We start from the raw sequence: 20623 nt of genomic DNA on the forward strand, positions 1-20623 counted from the left end.
TTTATGATATTTTTATGCCTTACTATACTATGACATTTTAATGCCTTATTATAATTTGACGTTTTTGACGTTTTTATGCCTTATTACACTATGACGTTTTTTGACGTTTTTATACCTTATTATACTATGACGTTTTTATGCCTTACTATACTATAACGTTTTTTGATATTTTAATGACTTATTATAATTTTACGTTTTATGATATTTTTATGCCTTACTATACTATGAAATTTTAATGCCTTATTATAATTTGACGATTTATGACATTTTTATGCCTTACTATACTATAACGTTTTTTGACGTTCTTATTCCTTACCATACTATGACTTTTTTTTGACGTTTTCATGCCTTACTATACTATGACGGTTTATACCTACCAGCCTGTCCAGTCTCCTTGTACCATGAGTACATGTTGCTGCCCCAGCAAACCGCAACATACCACCTGTGAGGTGCCCAGTTAGCATACCGGGTCTCGTGCTTCTCTTCAGCCCAGCAAAGTAAAAATAAATAAATAAATAAAAAGAAAATGCAATAATCCACTCTGCATTTTCATTTTCACATACTCATGGGCGTTCTATGACCATATTAAAATACAAATTGAGAAGCTATTGACAATTAAGTCTTAACCTGCTCTACAGTGGCAATATTCAAATACAATAAACAAACAGCGCCCACAGTCCATTGCATACATTTACAAGCCACTATACTCTTTTGGGGTCAAAATGAAAATGCAATCTGCAGTCAGTCCTCTCATCAAGGCAGGTCATCAGTTAGGACGTCACTTCCTTGTCACTTGTTTGGTTTACTGGGGCAGTGGCAGCTGCTTGTTTTACCAGGGCATAATGACACAAAGATCTACTGCAATATGCAGTATTTAATGTTATTGGAAACTTTGCGGCTGTGAGGACGAGCTCAACAGAAACCTTTCAGAGCAGTTGAACAACTTCTCTCCACTCTGTGACGTCACTCACTTTAGCTGGGAACATTCTGCCACATACACACTAATGTAAAAATCTGGAAAGGTCTAGAAACGTTCATGAAACTTGAAGTGTTTGATTTGTATATGGGCCAAGTGATACAAGTCGACTTTTATTCAAACTGGCGTTAAGTTTGTTTCAAAACTGTGTAAAATTGAAATCCACAAGTGTAGAATTGAGATCCACAAATGCTTTTTTGCTTCACAAATAGAAAATTGATTCACAAATGTCTGTTTGTAGTAAATGTTAGGAAGATGCTTTTCATTTATTTGTAAATTAATTGAATGTATTCATAGATCATTTTTGTATTTGTGGAAGGTGTTTTATATTTACAGATTACACATTTACACACGGATTGTTGACCTGTTCACACATAATATTGAAACAAATCCTCCATAAAACAGTGATAAAATAGAATTTAGACAACCAACAGTCATATCAATCAAATGAAAACACACAGAGAGGGAAGCAGGTTTGGTTACATAGTCAGATTTTATTGGACAGAACGGTCACCAGGGCTACAAACATGAAGAAGCAGACACTGACGAGGTAAACACCAGGGGGAGACCTAACCTCACTGCAAACACACTCCCAGGGCCTGATCTTTGAATCAAAATAGTGTGACATAGTTGATCTTAGTGCTTAAAAAACAGGACATTTGAGTCACAACTCCTGATAAGGATGATGGTCAAACCTCTAAACTGTATGGAATGTTCCTTCTTTTCACTTCTAACTTTACTTTGACTTTACTTGCTAAATGCTGGTAAAAGTAATGGTGGAAAGGTAGCAGGGGAAAAAACAACACACTCTCCAGAAAGTACAAAAACAGCTCAGTTATTGTGAATTCCCAACTACCAATTAAGAGACTTTGTAAGTTTAACAATTTTACTCTCTCATCCTGCTGAGTGGCAAAGAGAAAGTAACCGAGATCCAAATGACCATTCCCAAAAACACAAATCAAATATCAGTCAGTTCACAACAGAACAGTATCTCCAGAAGGGCAGACTCTACTGAGACAGAAGCTCATATATAGGAACTATTACCAGGATTCATTATTAACCACAACAGCTACACATCATCTTCGCAGGGATAACTACATCTGGAACTTCTAAAGTAACTGGAGAGTAGATAATCGAACAGTAACACTGAATAAACGCAACAAAGCAACCCGCAAAGACACCAAGGTGTCTCCAGTCCTCTCCCCCTGGTCCCCCCCTGCATCACTTGTCTTTTTCTTTCAGACACCAGTTGGTTTACAGGTTTACTCATCACTACGAGATATATACGATACAATGATTCACATTTGCATATATCTGTGCATTATACCATATTTACTTTTTTTTAATGATGTAAATTCAATCTCCAACACCTAGTTAGGAAGGGGTGAGGTTGGTGGGAGGGGATGTATGAGAGAAGCTATAAGGATTGAGGGGAGGAGAGAGACAAAGTAGGAAGAGGGAGAAGTAAAATTTTTTTTATCAGGATAGATGGGAGGAAAGTGGTCAGTTCGCTGCCTGGTGGGGGTTGAACTTTAGCAGCGTGTTTCGTAGATGCCGGAGCGGCCGATGTACCGCACCCATTTGATGACGTCGTGGTCACTGTAGTTGAGCTTGGACTCAAACACCTTCAAGTAGCGCACCTTCAGACCAGACGGTGCGAAAGGAACCTGCAGAGACAAGAGGAAGACAGTCAGGATGTGTCAGGGCATGCCGGGAGATAAAGGCCACACTGTTTTCTGTGGAAATGCAAGCCAGCTCTGGGCAGGAAGTCTGTGTACAAGGTATCAGTGACATGTGATTTTACTGATACTGGGATCACATTTAATCCATAGTCCATTTGTCTGTCTGCCAACTCTGTACAAAGTTCTGTTCAGCTATGCATTTAGCAAACAATATCTCACAATGGACACAAGTTAAACATTTGTGCACTGGATTTTAGAAAAATGCAACAGACAATATCTTCTATTCAACATACATGTGACTGAATGATACAGGAGGGACACACTGTCTGAGATTTGGAAAAACAATCAACTTCAGTTTTAATCAGAAAGACTGAGCTGTGTGTGTGTGTGTGTGTGTGTGAGAGAGCTTGAGAGAAAGGCAGAGACTGTAAAGCATTAATGTATTCTCACCTCAAAGTTCATAGAGATGGGAGGCCTGGCCCATTTCTTCTTATCGTTGGTGGGCAGAAGCTCGATCTCAGCGCTGATCTGAGACTCTTTCATCCCAGCCATGCGTTTGATCCTACACACACACACACACACACACACACACAGGAAGCTTTATAAATGTTGCATAGTTTAAAAAGGGTTACAAAAGAAAAGAGGACAGTCTGTGTGTGACAAGGAAGTTAAACAAACAGACAAAAGGGAAGATGTTGTTAATCATTAACCCGACACAGACGGCATAAAAAGGGAATTTGCTTGTATGTTGTAATATACGGGTGGAGCTACAACTCACTTCCACACGATGGCGTTCTCACTGGCCTTGTACTTGGCTTTTCCCTTCATACAAATCACCTGCACGCCGCTGGTGTTCAGGGGTGTTGGGATACGAACCTGTGTAGTTGATAATGGAATTAAAACTTTGAATGTGAAAGCAACCAAACTTCAAACAGATATTTGCAGAAGAGATTTTGATTTTGTTTTGCTCAGGTTTCGGCAGTTTGCATTTATCACCAGCTTGACTTTGATGAGATCTCACCTCGATCTTCTGAGCCAGCAGCGAGGGTTTGAAGTTGGACTTGATGACGACCTTAACCTCCAGTTTAGTGCGACCCACCTCCCGGACCAGAGGAATAACCCTGAATGGCAGGATGATGTCCTTAGTGGTGCGATACCTGCAATGACGGAGGAGGGAGGAAAAAAGTTCATTTCACAAAAATAAGGCATTTTATAAAGCACAAAGACTTCCTCAGGTCAATTTGTTTCACTGTTCATCAATTCCTTTCTCATTCATTTTTCTAAACTAAAAATGTAATTCAAAGTTGAATAATCCATGTACATACAAACTACTGTATATGGCATTCTTTTAAATTTGAATAAGTGTCAGTCATGTCGTGAGACCTCCCACCCTTTTCTGTCACATTCTGACAAGATTTCAAACATCCATCTACTGACCTCATGAGCTCATATTCTCCATCGGGGGGGATGAAGCTGATGCTACGCTCCGAGTCAAACTTACTGAGGCGCACACACTGATGGAAAGTGCAGTCATCGATGGCTATGGACTGCTTCCCGCTGCCGGGAGAGAAAACACATCACAGAGGAAAGACTGTTAGTCCTCTTATTTATTAAGAATCAAATATTAAAAATCATGATACTCAATCTCCAAAAGATAAAACTACTACTCTCCCTCAATTAATGCCCATGATTAAAAAAGGAACATCAACATATGAGTACATGTAGGAACACAATTGACTGCTAGTAGCAAGACATGAGCCCGGTTGAGGTTAATGTAACTATTCAGCAATTTACAAATAAAAAATTAAAAACATAAAAAAGGAAAAAAAAATCAACACAATTTCAGTTAGGTGTTTGGGTAAAGGGTTAAAAGTCAAGCAGGAAGGTGTGGGGAAATAAAACAAACCAACAATTCTACAAAAAGAGGGAAACAACCACCGGGCATGATATTGATATTGAGTGATTTGTATTGAGTGTGTGGTGAGCAACAGTGACTGGGATGTTTAGGTGTTTAGGTTCTTAATGTGCTAAAGGGCTTAGACAAGACAGGTGTGTGTGTGTGTGTGTGTGTGTGTGTGTGTGTGTGTGTGTGTGTGTGTGTGTGTTGAGTTGGCAAAGGGTGAGGACTCTTGTCAGTACAGTACCTTCCTCCCCCTAAATCACTGAGGTACAGCACATAGAAAAGAAAGAGAGGGAAAGAAAGGAGAGATGCATCCAAAGGAAAGAAAAATTAAAAATAAATTGTAAAGCCTGTCTTGTTGTAAACAAGACAACACTCAAACAGACAGGGGGCTAACAGACAAGGTGGTGTCTTAAACTTTAACTCAACAATGAATTTACCTCATCAGGGTATAAAGCACCACTCTCAATAGCGAAACTAAAAATGCAGATTATCTCAATGCTTTTCAGCTTTGTAGTCAAAATATGGTTGATTTTAGCTTTTCAACTTGCTGACTGCTGACCCTTCTTTGCTGTGTCGCTCACCTCTTCCCTGCGTCATCAGATGCTCCTCCCTTGCCCTGCTTGTCGATAACGATCTTGTCGTTCATGCCAAATTTACACTCAGGCATTCCACTCAGGTAGCTCTTCATCACTACTCGGCCCGACACATGGGCGCTCAGGACCTGGCCTAGAGAGGGGAAGGAAAGAAACACTTTTATTTTTCATTTTTTTGTGTTGTGCAGCCTAATTCTGCTCAACTCTCAGCTCTCCTTTAAAATAAAATTAAGATCCAAATGTCAACCTAAGAGCAATTATGATATTAAAAAAAAAAAAAAAAAAAGAGTATTGAGTAATGAGTAAATCATGAGTATTTTTTTTTTTTCAACGCCAACTCAAAAAGCCCTATATTGTGAATCATTCCTGATTGAGAAGCACGTATTTCTTTTTATCTGGAGCTGAAACTGTAAACTCCCTCTAGCTGCATCTGCTGAGTAAGATGTGCAATATGATCTAAAGCACCAGAAAAGCCACTAAATGGACTGTGGTGAGATTGTTTTGTCAAATAATGTTTCCAAGGGCAAGAATGAACTTTCAAACTCAATATCAATGCCAACATGGAGGAGAAGTCCTCAAACTGCTCATAAAAATAGAAATCTGATCATCTGCAATTTTATAGGATTGTGTGATATTATCAAAAGCCCCTCAGCCGTTACTAAACTGACTCTTTATTAGCCTAATTATTAGTGGAGATGGTGTGGAGGCACTAGCTCTGACAATAAATGTTTCATGTTCAGACTCTCCAGGTCTACATATGATAAATATATGGAAACATATGGACCAATATGTATTTATTATAGGAGAACTAAAAACACAACGCTCTGAACTTGTTCTAAATGATAAAATGTCTCTAAACCACTCGTCAGCAGTCACCACTCAGTTTTCTGAGGCCATATGAACAGACCTTGCGGTGACATGAGCAGGTTGACACTCTCCAGTACGTCCAGGAAAAGCTCATTGCGGCGATACTTGATGCCCTCACGACGCCAGCCAATCTGCCCCGTCACCTGGCTGGTGATCTGAGACTGCTCCTCTTTTGTCTGGGAGACAGGGAGAGAAACTGTATCACTACTGACAAAAGGAGAGGGCAGGCTGACAAAAGCAAGGCCACGATGAAAGGGTCATTAGCACTACAGGCACATGGGTAAAATGAATTTCCTGAGCTAGAAACTCAGCGTGTTGTGTTACCTGGTGCTGAAATGTCCAAGACCGGAGTTTCAGGAGAGAATGAGAGAAAAAGATAGAAAATGTATTTAATTTCAATGTTACTTTTAGTTAATCACACAATAACCATACATATATTTATACATAAAGCAGAAAGGTGCCAATACATTTTTTTTTGCATCCAATCCATGCCATTACATTAAAGATTTCCTAATCATGCATCTATATATTGCTACATAATAATAGTGCACACTTAGGCTAAAGGAGGCCTTCTATCAAAATTGTGTAAACAGTTCAATGCAATATTTTGTATCCACTGTAGCCACTGGATATCATGTAATCACACTGTTAGTTACTGCTTGTTGCGCTAGCAGTGCTTTGCATTAAGGAGAAGGTTCCAGTGTAATGTATTGTTGAGTGTTTTTGACAGCTGCTATTCATGGATTATAATAAACAAAAGGACTGGAAAGAGAATTTATACCGATCTCATAAAAATGTCTTGATCAAGCAAATCAGCTCAGGACATCTCAATAATACAATGTATTTATTACCCATCTATCACTTGTGATTCTCCAGGTACTGACTCATACTGAGAGGTTTTTCTAATAGTGTATGTAGTCTACCCTCAGTTATATGTATAAATCACAGTATAATGCAATTGAAAAGCATTAACATTACAAACTACCGCCTCCAAAATGGCCATAAAGTTGAATTAAATGGTTTCAACATAAACTCAATATTCTAACCTTCATGAAGGTTAAGATTTATTGCAATGGTGTATTAGACTGCATTAGTTTTATCTATGTGTACCTAATAAACTGATAAGAGGAGTGTAGGTCCTTATTCTGTCAATCTAACATTTCATCATTAGATTTGAGTCTACACTTGTTGTACTGACCTGTCCCTTAATGCCCTGCTGGGTGATGAAGGTCTTCAGAGCTCCGGTCTCTGAGTTCTGGGGGTAGCCAAAGTCCAGGATCTCTGTATGAACAAACACAAAGCGATAACTGTCTGTAAGAGATAAGATGGGTAACAAGAGAAACTGGGACACGTAGCGATAGAAAGAACCGACGCTGACTGAGTGACACATTATGTTAATACAACTCTCTCTCGGAGGACGAACGCAAACTTTGTGTTTAATTAACACAAAGGTTGAAGCCAAGTTCAACCTGCATTTGACCAATTCATACCAGACTCTTGTTGCAGTCATTCACGCTAAATACACTTCTGCTACTTTACTTCAGTCGGATCACTGCTAAACTAATGACGACTTTGAGTTCATTAAATATTGGACACTTTGATGTTTACATGCCAGACATTTTAGATAGAATGCTGCCACTTCACAACATTTTCTTTTCGGGGGCTCCTTCAGAACGGTTAATACAACAACCGACCATCATAATTATGTATACAGTATGAGAATGATGTTTTTCCATCTGTATCTATAAATACGCGACATAAAATAATCTGGCCTTGATTCTATCTGCTCTAGAGCTGCCCAGTTCTCCAACTGATGTCATTATATTTTGGACAATGTAACCCATTCCACACACCAACATTAGTAATATCGTCTCCTACCATCCAGCAGCTCGTAGATGAGCACAAAGTTGTTCTTGATGTTCTCTTCGCTGATCTTGCCAAAATAGGCCGTCATGACGTCACACATCTTGTAAAGGAACTCAAACACCATGGCAGCGTTGACATTCTGCTTGGTGACTGCCGCCAACCAGATGTTGGAGCGCTTGACATGGAAGAAGCTGGTACGGGCAATGTTGGTCACGGGGGATCGAACCTGCTGCCGGGCGTGAATCACGTTCACACGGAACGCATCCACCGCGTTACGCCTGGGATGTGAGGAAGAAGGAGAGAGCGAGAGAGAAAGAGAGAGAGAGGGAGGAAAAAAAAACAAGACAAAAAAAGAGGAGTTGAAAGAGTTGTTCCAGGCTTTTACATAACATTCAGACTGTTGTTAACACTATCCCACCCTCTGACATCATGTGAAAATGCTGCAGAATAACTTGAGCTTGATACCCAGTTCTGCACTGTACTCAAAATAAATAACACCTTCAGACCTCAACAACATATCCACCCATTTCAAGGAATGAGCAATTATCAAACCATTTTCTAACCAACTACAAAAGGACACCTTCGAGTTGGTGTATTTAGAGGGAGAAAAGGAGGGTTGTTTTGTGTAAATCATAATAATTACCAGGAGGGAGAGAGAAAGGTTTAGGTGGACAACCAGGCAACAGCATCATAATTACCTGGACCCCATGGGAACAAAAGATTTTTAACTACGATTATAATCATGATCTTAATTTGATTTAATTCTTTATTTTTTTTTATTTTTTTATTTTTTTTTAAATGCTTAAAAAGGCCCTTTAAATTACATTTGAATTCTGTTCTACTGAAAACAAATAAGAAACATATACCTTAGCTTATTGCCACGATGCTTCGGGGAAACTCAGCCCTGATTAATGTGGATTTATAAATAACAGGGCTTAGTGCAGAGGATGCAACACGCTCTGACAAGACTACCAAATCCTACTGAGTAATGTCTGAGAACATCTTGAGGTCTAATTCCAGGCAACTGCAAACTTACCAATATCTAAACAACTGTGCATCTGCCCTTTTAGACGTATAACCCGGCTGAAAGTACAACTTTTTATAGCCTATTTCTGAATGGTACCATGAAAAACTAATGGACCAGACACATACAGTTGGCAGCCTCGTTTGTTGATATAACAAATGTTGGAAGATGCAACGCCTACAACGTCTGCAAAACATCAACACCCATGTTTGCATGTTTAGGGATTCAAGGTGGTAAATGCTGAGCGCCCATTAGGACAAAGGTACAATATATCAGTCTAGGAGGCTGCCATGATGTCTGCCTCGCCCATTAAGCTGCTGCTATTTCACAACTAACAAGTATTAGCACCTTCTCCACCAAAAAAAAATACGGAAACATTTTCTTTGACATGGTATTAAACAGCATTTAGTTAAAGCTGTTAACTCCAGTTTAAGTTACTTAATTCAAGAACCACTTCTACAAATGAGACCTCAAAAAAATGAATCTTAAATGATCTAAAAACATCTCTCAATTTCTATGTGAAAAATCACGGTAGAAATAAAAGATGAGAGGACTTAATTATCAGTCATATTCCATGCTCAGACTACATGCTTAGGCATTGGGTAGCGCTGATAGTGAGCAACAGTATTCAATATTCTGATAGTGGCTGAATTCTTTGGCTCTGATTTGATTTGGCTTTTGTATTTCAGTAGCTGGGGGCTTATTTAAGCTGTAATGTCATGACAGGTGACTCATGCTCTGAGGAAGTTGACTGTGGAATCAATGTGCATGCAGTTTAGGGTTTCGGGGGGGGGTCATTGATCGGTGGCCATGAGAGGGAAGGGTCATGCTTGATACGTTGGAGCGTCTCTTACCTATTCCTACAGGGGCCAAGATGGACAGATGGAGGAAAATGGTGATACAGAGGATAAAGAGGAAACAAGGATGAAGTAAAAGGGGAGGAAAGAGACAAAAATGCACAAGAGACATTTTCGTGCATTATGTACACAGACAGAGTGAGTAACATGGTGTTTATTATGACGCTATCTTTGTAACCGAGTATGCTGAGGAAAGGTTAGCAGCATTAGCTTGCTCTTTAATCAATGTTGTGTGTTATAGTCATAACAGTGTGTCAAGTTATTAATCTACACCACTCTATAACAGCTATTTCAAGTGGATAAATTTCTATTTCAGTTGTGACTAAAAACTCTAAATGTGGGTACCATAGCTGTTAACACAATATTACAGCACACATACTGCAGAAATTAGAGCAACATAATATGTCTGGTTTACTCTGCACTGCTGCAGCCACAGAGAAAATCACCAAAAGCAACTGATGCTGGTGATGTGAAGAAAAATGACCACAGTGGAAATGTGTGGACAAGACCAAAAAATTAGTTTTTTTCTGTTTTTCTGCTGAAAAAATAATATGAAAACTCTCCTTAAAACTAGTCCTAAAGAATGATGGTTTCCTTGTTTTGCACCTTTAAGGAAAATCAGCTGTGGTTATGAAGGGTTCAGTGCTGTTCTGTAGTACACATTGTGCTGCTTCTGAACAGGCAGAGGCAAGCAGCTATACTGTATTTGTGCTACTGTTAGACACGAAAGGAGCAATGATTAAAAATTAAGCAACCACAAGAGACAGGACAAAAGATGGAAGGGATCCTCGTGCAGTTTTCACGTCATTTAAACAAACCTGCAGACCTTGGACACATCTAATTCAAACAGACTTTTAAACGATGTCTCAGTGGCTCTATTTGCTGACGCAACATGTCACACTGAGGAGCTGTGATATCCAACACATACCATCCTGTTTCTGCCCTTTTCCATTGTCTTCACTGTGCATGTATTCCTACAACTACAGCAAAAATGTTTGAGATAAAACCTCTAAAAATTCTTTGAGGGTTTGCACAAGAAATACTGACCCAGCATTACTGATGTGTGCCCATATAAAGGACACTATGAGAGCACTAGGCAATCTGTTTCTACCTTTGTGCCCTCTCGGTACTTGACGGGCTGGCGTCTGTTCCAGCAAACTTCCTACTCTGACCTCAATCCAAATGATTTGTCTGGGCTTATGCAAAACAGCGGGTGATAATTGGGTGCAAGCATGGAGACCTGATAACTGCACATCAACAGTGTATCACAAACAAACAAGTAACAAGTGTTGAAAAGGGAAGGAAGAAAGACAGACAGTACAAAAGTCAGATTTTCAAAATATATATTATATTCTTCTAGCCACAGCGCTGACTTCCTGTCTGTAACATACCATTTGATACATGTAAGTCTATATGGATGTATCCTTTAACCTGACATATGAGAAGTACAAAAACCTTGACGCACATTTTTTACAACATGGCTACACCACAGTCTACTCTGGATATGACTCAGCCTTGTTTTTATTCGTCCATCATATACAAAGGGAACAATTTCCTTTTCACCAGCTCTTCAGCAGCGTTGTAAAGGCTCCTATGTCAGCTGTTTAACCATTACAGCCCAATGATACTGATACAACAGTGTTATTTCCATCCAGGCAATTATTGATTCCACATCTACTCCATTTTCTTTATATCATTGAAGTATTTTAATTATTTTTTAAAGCTCAAAAAGTTAATTTGCAGAAACCATGTTTCACTCCGAACATCGACTATGGACTATAAGGACTATGACCAACTGTCAAAGTTGAAGACAGGAGACATGCACACTTACCCATTAATGATAGCTTTCCGTTCCAATTTTGTATTAGAGGTGGGGGCACTCAGGTTTTTGTGAGTGTTACAATGTGAATGAATGAATTAATCCAGTGTGGCAATGATGGAGGACTCACAAATTCCATGTCTTACTTGAAGATAATCTGCCAACAGCCACGCTTCTTTCTATGAAAATCTTTAGACAATTTGCTGAATAGCCTACATACAAATTTGAGATTCCACTATGTTTTGAATCTGCAAAAACAATTTTTTGTGATAAATCCATGCTGTATATCTTGTTCTGACCTTAGTATAGACTTCAGGTGATAAAACCGTTTACCATTTATTATACTGTATATTTAACATCAATGTGCCCAAGGAATGCTGATGAACTAAATGTGTATGCATGGGTAGGTAATAGCCAAAATATGCTGCTTGACTGAAAGTATTGCAGTTAAAGCATTTCATCACTGCCATGCCGTTACAATATTGGGAAAATTAAAAGATGTGGCTGCCAATGATGAGGATAGAAATACTTCCTATCAGTGCCTCTGCTCCATAGGGTAACAATTAGTGTCTTGTTTTGTATCAACACTTAGGGTCAGTTTGTGAGAGCTTTTCAAATGGCTGCACCAAATCTTTTACATAGGTGTGGTTTGATAAGCACAACTGAACCAAATCATTACCTCATACAAGATGGGAAAGAGTGAATGAGGGAATTATTTTTCCTGGTTGTGCATAATTGTATTCTAATTGTGATCACTTGTTTTTTTTTTTTTTTTTATTCTGGGAGAATCAGTGAATATTACTTTATGTTTTGTATTCATAAACATGTATTTTATGATAGTTTTATTCTAATTATACCAAATCATCATCTTATCTAACAGTTGGTAGCACTGTACTAAATTTAATCCTATATTGGGCCCCCCCCCCCCAAACACATTTTTAGAGAAAATAACAAAACAAGACAAATGTGAACTTCTTATCTAGGAAGAGGGACATAATCCTTTCTCATCCCTTCAGGATCAACCCCAACCTGTCCAACCCCCACTGGATCAGGACCATCTGACTGACCAATGTCTCCCAAAATTTTACAGTAGCTTTCCTCCTGTGAAACGTACCCGATGTCATCTCGGTAGACCCGGGAGATGAGGACCTCCCCCTTGTGGTTGTAGATGAACAGACCTCCAATCATTGTGGCTGCTTCTCAGTCCCAACTGGCCATGGCGAAACCAAACCCCGCCTGGGATGAGAGAAATGGAGCAAGAGATTGCAGGAAGGAAACGGGGAAAGGAAAAAGGGGGTGACAGAGAAGTGAAAGCAGTGAAAAGTGGGGGAGTGACCAACAGTACAGGGAAGCGTTTGTCCTTCACATCCGCTTTTTCTGTCACTCTCTGTCTCTCTCTCTCAAACACACACACACACACACACATTACTCTATTGCCAGTTGAATAAACCCTGCAGCTGCCCCACTGTGGTGACTCATTTGTGTTTTGTGCATATATACATACACCAACCCAACGACCACTCCAATATAGGCTAAAAAGACTCCACTACCACCACTCTCATTACAGTCAATTCCTTGTTTCCTTCGATAGTAAGATTAACAGCAGATTAACAGCCACCAGTTTGAAGCAGGGTGCCACCAGGTTGCCAACTAAAAATCTGTTGCTCTTACTGGGTTGCATTTTACTACCAGATACTGTCTGGATCTGATTAGGCTAAACATGAAATCCTAACTAAGATTAAAACCATAAGACAATAAAATTCATCAAGATGCAGAGCAATTGTTAAACAACGGATTCGTATATGGCTTAGACCAACATATCATAGGAATTTGCATTCATTCAAGAATGACGCTTCTGGAAACCAAGGGATGAAGGACACGCTTGAAATTCCTCGAAGACAGAGACCAGACAGTTTGAACACACGGAGCTCAGAGGGAGCACACAAAACAAATATAAGAACAAGATTAGTACAATATTTCCCCCACTAAGACATGGCCGAGTCGTGACCAAGTAAACCGTGTTCAAGACCTGAACAGGTCCAATCGCCCTTTTATTGGCCGAAGTCAAGATGTCTGCTCAGTCGGGCCATTTCCTAACGTTCATACATTTTTCATATTTTCTCATTTGTTCCTCAATCGGTTTACTTGAAACGCTTCTTTTTAAATAATCTTAAATCACTACAGCATTGATGGAGGCTTGACCTTCAGCTATGATCAAAGTGATGGGGAAAAGAACGAGTGAGAGGTCGCTAGCTAATTTAGCTTACAACGGCAGGCTAGCTCTCGGCGATGTTCAACGAACCAGTGTCGATCCGTGCACAATTTTAATGGGCTTCCGGTGAAAAGAAAATCAGACCGTCTTACGACCCTTAATCATGTTTTACTGTTAATTATCGCCAATTTAAAAACCAACAGTATCGAAGACTGCACTGAGTGACCTCAATAAAGCTTAATCGTTAAAGAAAGTGTAGAAATAAGATACTGTGAGCTTTTATTTTGGAGATAAAAATCACCTTCTTTCCGTTTTCATGCTAGCTGCCGCTGCTAACTTCACATTAGCTAGCGGAGCGGAGGCTAACGTTGCTAATATTAGCATCGCCCACGAAAGAAACGGTTTCACCGGCTTTCGGTAACGGTTACCGCGCTCCATTTAATTATTTTGACGACAAACACTTAACGATCTCGACTTTGGTGAACCTACCCTTGTTCTCTCACGAACGCCACCAGTCTTCGTTCCCCGTTTGGCTTCGGATACAGCCTATGTCAGGATCCAGTAGGTTCCCAGTTCACACACCCGCTAATTCCGCTCCTTCCTCCCGGTCCTCTGATAGCTGTCAGCTGACCTGCCGTCCTTACGCACAGCCGTTCCGCTGTGACAGGAAAAGGCGCGGCTGGGGCGATGTGTAAACCGCACCCAGGCCTTGTTATGATAAGCTACATGGTCAATTATTTGTTTCACGGCAGTTCATTAACGGTTATGGGTGTAATAATTAGAAGGGGCAGCACAGTGCGCTAGTCCCCTTTTTTAAAAATGGACTTGGGAGCATGTTGGCACGTATCCAGCTTGCTTTATTAGATGTTCTTAAGTAACTGTAGAATTCATTACTAGTTCCAGAGTTTGACCTGGACCTAAACCTCTAGTTAATACGAGCAAGAAAACAAACGTCCCTGTGGGATTGTAGAAAATATCTTACTTTATGTTTGTCCTTTAAACTAAGGGTTGTGCCTGTGGTCTTGCTTTATTCTTTCTTTTTTTGTCCAAGTTGAATGAAATCGCCTCTTTAACAGGAGTTATTTCTCTCTTTAAATACGGGGAACATTTTGCATAGGGTCATTCAGTTCGGAGGCAAATGTACACAGGTTGATCTCTCACACACCCACAGCCCACACACACACATCTGTGCACCAGATTTCCTAACCTTCACATTCCTGCTCCTGGACAGTCTGGAATCCACTACTTTTAAATGCAAATATGACCTCAGGTACCATGGAGGGAAAAAAAAGACTAAGCTGCATAGTTCTACTTCACAAACATAAGCTCACACACTCAAATAAAAACATAACACAGAGGAGCAAAGTTAAGTCATAAAACTATATTTATAAATAAAAAGACATTTTTTCCTTGATAAAAGAGTAGTGTGAAAGACATGGTAAGAAAATTTTTTCCACTATACATTGTCACAAGACAGAGTCTGAAAATGCTCTGGTTAACAGATGAAAATGCAGCTGTGTAGTGTAAAAATGACTCTTGAAGCTGGATGCTCATGTTTAGCGATGGGAAATGAAACTAGTTGTGACCAACTACGGATATAATAAAACAAATGCATTTTTACAGTAAGAAGGACTGCAATTCTCTTGCACTACATATACATTTTTCCATTCCTTTCTCTCTTAAGTCAAGCAAACATTTAAAAAAAAAGTCTGAATAAGGTTAACAGTTAGTGTTCATTTCAAATTTCTTAATTTTTTTTTTCTTGTTAGAGGTCAGCAAGTGGGAATTGAAAGAACAGAGGGAGGGAAGAGGCTTCTTTTTCTTTCTCAGTTTTGACGTGGACAGCGGTGGGGGAGGACAGTGCATGTTAGATAAGGAAGGCAGAGAGGAGGGAAGAGTGAAGAGAAGAACAAATGAAAAACATCCATGTAGAAAAGCGCTGAGTCATCTTCCCCAGCTGTACGTTTCCAAACCCCCCCCCCCTCTCGCTTTTTTTGTCCTCACACAAACTCTTCCCCACTGAGCAGTGGAAAATGAGAAAGGCGCTTTGGTTCCATCTTGAGTGAGGGGGTTTCTTCACTGAAGAAAGTATGGCCACTACAACTAGGAAGAAAAGCACAAGAGAGGAGGAGCATTTTCTCTCAGCATACACAGCAGGATTGGTTCCATTTATGCTTTTAGGAAAGTGGAATCACAGCCTTGGGTTAGAGCTTTTGCAATCTTCCCTCCCTCCTGTCCCGTCATGCTGTCCTTCTCAGCCTTATAATGATATGAGAAAGGCCCAATCTGCTACTCTGTTATCAGCCTATAACCTGCATCACATCACATCAACAAAGAATTCTCCGGCATTGCCCACCGCCATGCGCAGAGACTGGCGTGACGCAGTGAGCTCAGGGGGTACAGAGGCAAGCTCTCTGCCTGGTGGGGCGCCAGGTGCAGCGGTAGACAGATGTGGGGGCTGGGGGGGAAGGCCAGGTGGGCCATAGACAAGGCCAGGCCCATAGGCTATTGAGTGGGAATTGGCACTGCGGTGGCTGACAGAGCTACGGACACTTCGCTCACTAGGGGGAGCCAACGAGCGCTCGCTTGGAGCTCGGTGGCTCCTGATCTCAGATTCGCTGCCGCTGCCGCCAGACTTCCGACCCTCATTCTTGCTGCAGTTTGAACCACTGCTTCCTGAGGACACACCAGAAGAGACAATGATTATTATCAAAACATGACGTACAAGCACGTTACAGTTTTTTAAATTAAATCTGCGTGACCTACATGAGCCTCTCTCCCATCTGGGTGCCAGTGAAGTGACGCAGACAGTACTGACCCAGTTTGTGGGAGACTCTCAGGAGAGCTTCATGACTAATGCACACACGGTCATGGAGAAATCACTGCCTTCACAAGCCAAACAGCTCAGCTATTACCGGAGGCAGTTACATTTTATTACCACAAACAGCCTCCTTTCTTTGAAAGCAAGTTCTTCATAATGATGACTTTCAAACCATAACAGTTTATATGATTAAAAGGAACTCATTATATTGCAATGGATGCTTGTTCCAAAATATGACATCAAATCCACAGACAGATAAAAAGATCTGTATCAGTTTAGTCTCTTTGCGTCTGTTAGAGGTGTGGGGTGCTCTAGCTTAGCACAAATATTGCAAGCAAGAGAAACATTTATCTTCTATTAAAAATCTTAAACTGTGTTATTTACATGTTGTATTTTGTTAGCTTCTAAATTATTCACCAGTAAATTCAAGGTGTCGTAGTTTGCAACCGTAAAATGAGAACAGGACATCCCAGATGTTGTGTGCAGTCAGTGGGCCCAGCTGTTGTTGGTCAGTAAATATCTCAGTTACATAAGTAAACTGCTCCTAAAACCACAATGTCTGGTTTTCTATTTCTACACATGTGCAATTCAAAAAGTACAACATGTAAATAAGGTAGCTTTGGAGCTGCTGGAAGGAATGTTTTTCACTCAACAGAGCCAGACTGTGTCCTTCAAGTCTTTGAAATAAGCTTATTTCAACTTGCACTGGACCTATAACTGTATAGAAAGATTTGGAGATAATATCTATATTTATATTCTCATCTGGCTCTGGGTAAGACAGCAAACAAGATGTCACACACGGTATAATTTTGCAGTATTCCTTTAAATCCCTCTGTGCAAAGTGAAACAAGAAATGCAGCTGTAGCTAGCACTAATTCATGTTTGTTACAATCATTTTACCAACTTTTCACTGGTTCTGTGTTGCCCTTCTGGAAACTCTGGAGCTCTGCCAGAAGAATCGTATTTTGAATATTTTTTGGGAAAACTTTGGGTGTTTGCAACATAGTGTTTGCAGCATACAGATGGATAATGAAGCAAAGAAATATCCAGCTGTTTGAAAGGTTTCTATAGACAGCCACATTCGTCTGCACAAAGGGCAAGTGTTTAATACTCAAAAGATAGATTTTTGGATAAAATATCACTTTAACATTATTGCACATAGTATTAAAAGTGTTTCTACTACGACCACTACTACTACTACTTCCCCTTCTCTCCTAATTATTCTTCTATACTAATCTACTGTATTTGTGATGAACACATACAGTATATTCAAACTGCACTCACCACTGTGCTGGCTTCCTGCACTGCCAGCGCCTGGTCCACCATGGAAGGGCTGTGGCAGGTCGTAAGGGTGAGGGATGGGGAACTGGTAGGGCAAGGTCATGGGCCATGGGGCTGCCCCTGGGTGGGGAAGAGGGGGCAGAGTGTCCTGATCTGATGCACCTCCACTGGAACCATCATGGTCATGGAGAGACAAGTGGGTCATGTCTGAGGAGGAAAGAGGAAGAAAAAGTTATTTAGACCTCCACAGTAACCACCAACTTCTAGAAAATGTTTGTCCTCCTTTGAAATAGATCGCTGTACAGATGTGGCAGGAAATACAACTGAACCATTCAACTTTATGAAGAGTTGTTTCTACTGCTGACACTCAAAGAAGATCTTAGCTGATGGAAAATTTCAGTGTGCACTTACTGCCACAGAGGTCTCCGAAGACGTAGTAACACTGCTCAGAGAAGGTGATCTTGTTGACAGTGTGTCGGATGTAGCCGGCCTTGAGCAGGTTGCTAGCATATTTACGGGCTTCGCGGCGATCCGAAAAGCCTTCCACATGATGGAAGAGCCAGTCCACCACATCAGAACCTGACAACACAAAGACGCACATTTTATGCTGAAACGCGAATTCTGCAGTTTTGCTCATCACATTCCACACCTTCCCTGAGACTATTTTATCATATATCATTATTATTAAATATAATTATTTAAATCATCTACAGTATATTTAACAGTTATTTGTTTGGCAGCTGATTTTAGTGTTCACAGCCCTGTCTTAGCCAGCAACAACTGACACGATGATCCTTTACAAAAACAAATAAGCACTGGAAATATTACAGCTTTAATGTGCAACTATGACATATTAAACTAGCTGACATTTAAAAAGGCAAACTGCATTCATGGATTATTAGGATACCTGTCATTAAACTGTTGAAATGAAAATGATGATCATGTTGCTTGATTAAGGCAAACAAATAATGATTCTAAATTGTAAGAAGATGCTTTATGTCCTCATCAGCGAAACAATGACAGAACCAATCTGCAAACTGAACTGAGCAAATAACAAAAGACATGGGTATGCATACTGATGGAGGAAATAACAAATGCTAGACCATGCACTCTGCTTTGATAGACGTACCGATAAAGGCATTAGCGATGGTGATCTTGAGCCACATCCTGTCCCGCACCTCCAGACCTGACTCTGGGCAGGCCATGGCCTTAGCAACTGTTGCCATGTCGCTGTGGATGGAGAGGTGGAAGTCATCGAATCCTGGGAAAGATCATAGGACACGTGTACAAGTTAACATGGGCACTGAACCACATCCTCTTGTCCGAGTTGAAATATTCCGGTCCGATCAGTCTCAAATCTTAAATATTTACCACTGAATCTCTTTTAAGGACAAAGACACTTATCTCCCACAAATATAAAAACTGTTGACCTACATTCTGTTTCTTTTTTTCTAAACGTTTAAATGAAAGAACAGCTGAGTACTGTTATCTGTACAACTATAAAAATGTTGGTCTGTTTTGGAATTTGCCACAAATAACATTTGGTTTCCTGTGGTCTGGACTGTAATTTGACCCCTGTTCTGTCTTGACCCTGAATCAGACCAGATCAGCCTTGATCTTTGTTTGAACTGGACTACAACTGAGCTGGTCTTGATAAAACCCAAACAAAAGCCTGACCATAATGAATTAAATGTCCTCCCTAGAACACCATTGTATCTTACATATCATTTAACTGAGGTTTATTGCATTCCAAGATTAGATATTTTGATTAAAGTGTTGTAATTTACTTTTTGGTGTTCCCACTTCCTCTCACTCTGCCTCATCTACCTCCACTTCAATGAGTGATTTCTTTATTTTCCAGAATGTCTCGTGAGTATAAATAATAACACAATAAAAAGGGTGTGAACATCTGCTGGGAATATTGTACATGTGATACCAGATATTACTCTTTCAGCCTCCACTAACTTGTTACCAAGCAAACAAAGGTAGCTGTTGTTATAGCACATTATTTATACCTTTTGCAAAACTCGACTCGAGCTCCATTGCACTGTGCATTGCCTTTTTTTTTTTTTAAATGGAAACCTGAACTCTGCCACTGATATCTTAGATAGCAGGTTTATTTTCTTATTTTTTCACTCTAGCTGCACTTGAAATATCTCCTGGCAATAATGCAGTTGGCCAATTATTCAAAGCATATGAAAAACGCACCATTACATTTTAAAAATGGTGACAGGAATGCAAGGTGTAGCAGCAAAAACCTCTCTTTTTGTTTTCTTTTAAGCCTGGAAAGGATTTGGATTTAAAGTAAATTTTTTCTGAAAGGAAAAATCCTCAAAAATGTCTATTAATTTGGCCAAGAAATTGTGTTGAGAGAGGAAAGGTTTTTCTCCGGAAAGAAAGAAAAAACGCAACTGTTCTTCCAAAGATTACAGGGAGGATGAAAGTTGTGAGTTATGAGCTTGGTTTTGACAAGAGTTACTGAGCAGATGGAAGTTGTGAGGCTGAGCACAGTAAAAACTGGAACAGAGAGAAGTCGCAGGAATGCAGTGAAAGGGCAGGGCCACACTCAACACCGAGATTTACTAACAAGCCAGAGAAAAATAGTGATATTACTGCATTTTTGGAGGTCAGAAGGTGGGGGTTCCAAATTGTTAAAAAAAAAAAAAAAAAGTGAAATCATGGCATAAGACTTTATGCCTCATATCATAATAGTCCGAACAGT

At 40.0% G+C, this 20623-nt stretch overlaps 2 protein-coding genes across 2 annotated transcripts in view; both read right to left on the reverse strand.

Annotated features, from left to right (window-relative positions):
• Positions 1-1450: 1450 nt before the first annotated feature.
• On the reverse strand, positions 1451-14447 carry LOC111671091 (adaptor related protein complex 2 subunit mu 1). The gene is made up of 13 exons (XM_023428098.2): positions 14289-14447; positions 12702-12823; positions 7900-8165; positions 7220-7302; positions 6346-6351; positions 6062-6197; positions 5143-5287; positions 4803-4820; positions 4096-4215; positions 3680-3815; positions 3437-3534; positions 3109-3220; positions 1451-2643 (listed from the first exon to the last, which is right to left on the reverse strand). Exons 2-13 carry the CDS (start codon positions 12773-12775, stop codon positions 2509-2511), a joined length of 1329 nt encoding a protein of 442 aa, XP_023283866.1. The 5' UTR covers positions 12776-12823; positions 14289-14447; the 3' UTR covers positions 1451-2508.
• Positions 14448-15160: 713 nt separating this feature from the next.
• Positions 15161-20623, reverse strand: part of LOC111671096 (segment polarity protein dishevelled homolog DVL-3-like) — a 15308-nt gene continuing 9845 nt past the window's right edge. The window contains 5 exon segments of the mRNA XM_087179803.1: positions 15161-16475; positions 17905-18108; positions 18313-18480; positions 19031-19204; positions 20381-20402. Coding sequence (XP_087035929.1) covers positions 16117-16475; positions 17905-18108; positions 18313-18480; positions 19031-19204; positions 20381-20402 — 927 coding nt within the window. The 3' untranslated portion in view covers positions 15161-16116.

The sequence above is a fragment of the Seriola lalandi genome, unplaced genomic scaffold (assembly GCF_002814215.2).
Source record: "Seriola lalandi dorsalis isolate HSWRI2012SDOR001 ecotype SW California unplaced genomic scaffold, Sedor1 jcf7180002054866, whole genome shotgun sequence".
NCBI lineage: Eukaryota > Metazoa > Chordata > Actinopteri > Carangiformes > Carangidae > Seriola > Seriola lalandi.

What these genes read in the sequence shown, in the direction of transcription:
- LOC111671091 (XM_023428098.2), bottom strand. Translation starts at nt 12,775, where the DNA reads ATGATTGGAGGTCTGTTCATCTACAACCACAAGGGGGAGGTCCTCATC. An exon ending in GTCTACCGAGATGACATCGG is followed by an intron (nt 8,166 to 12,701) that starts GTACGTTTCACA and finishes CTCACATCCCAG; the next exon opens with GCGTAACGCGGTGGATGCGT. An exon ending in GAGAACGCCATCGTGTGGAA is followed by an intron (nt 3,221 to 3,436) that starts GTGAGTTGTAGC and finishes GTGTGTGTGTAG; the next exon opens with GATCAAACGCATGGCTGGGA.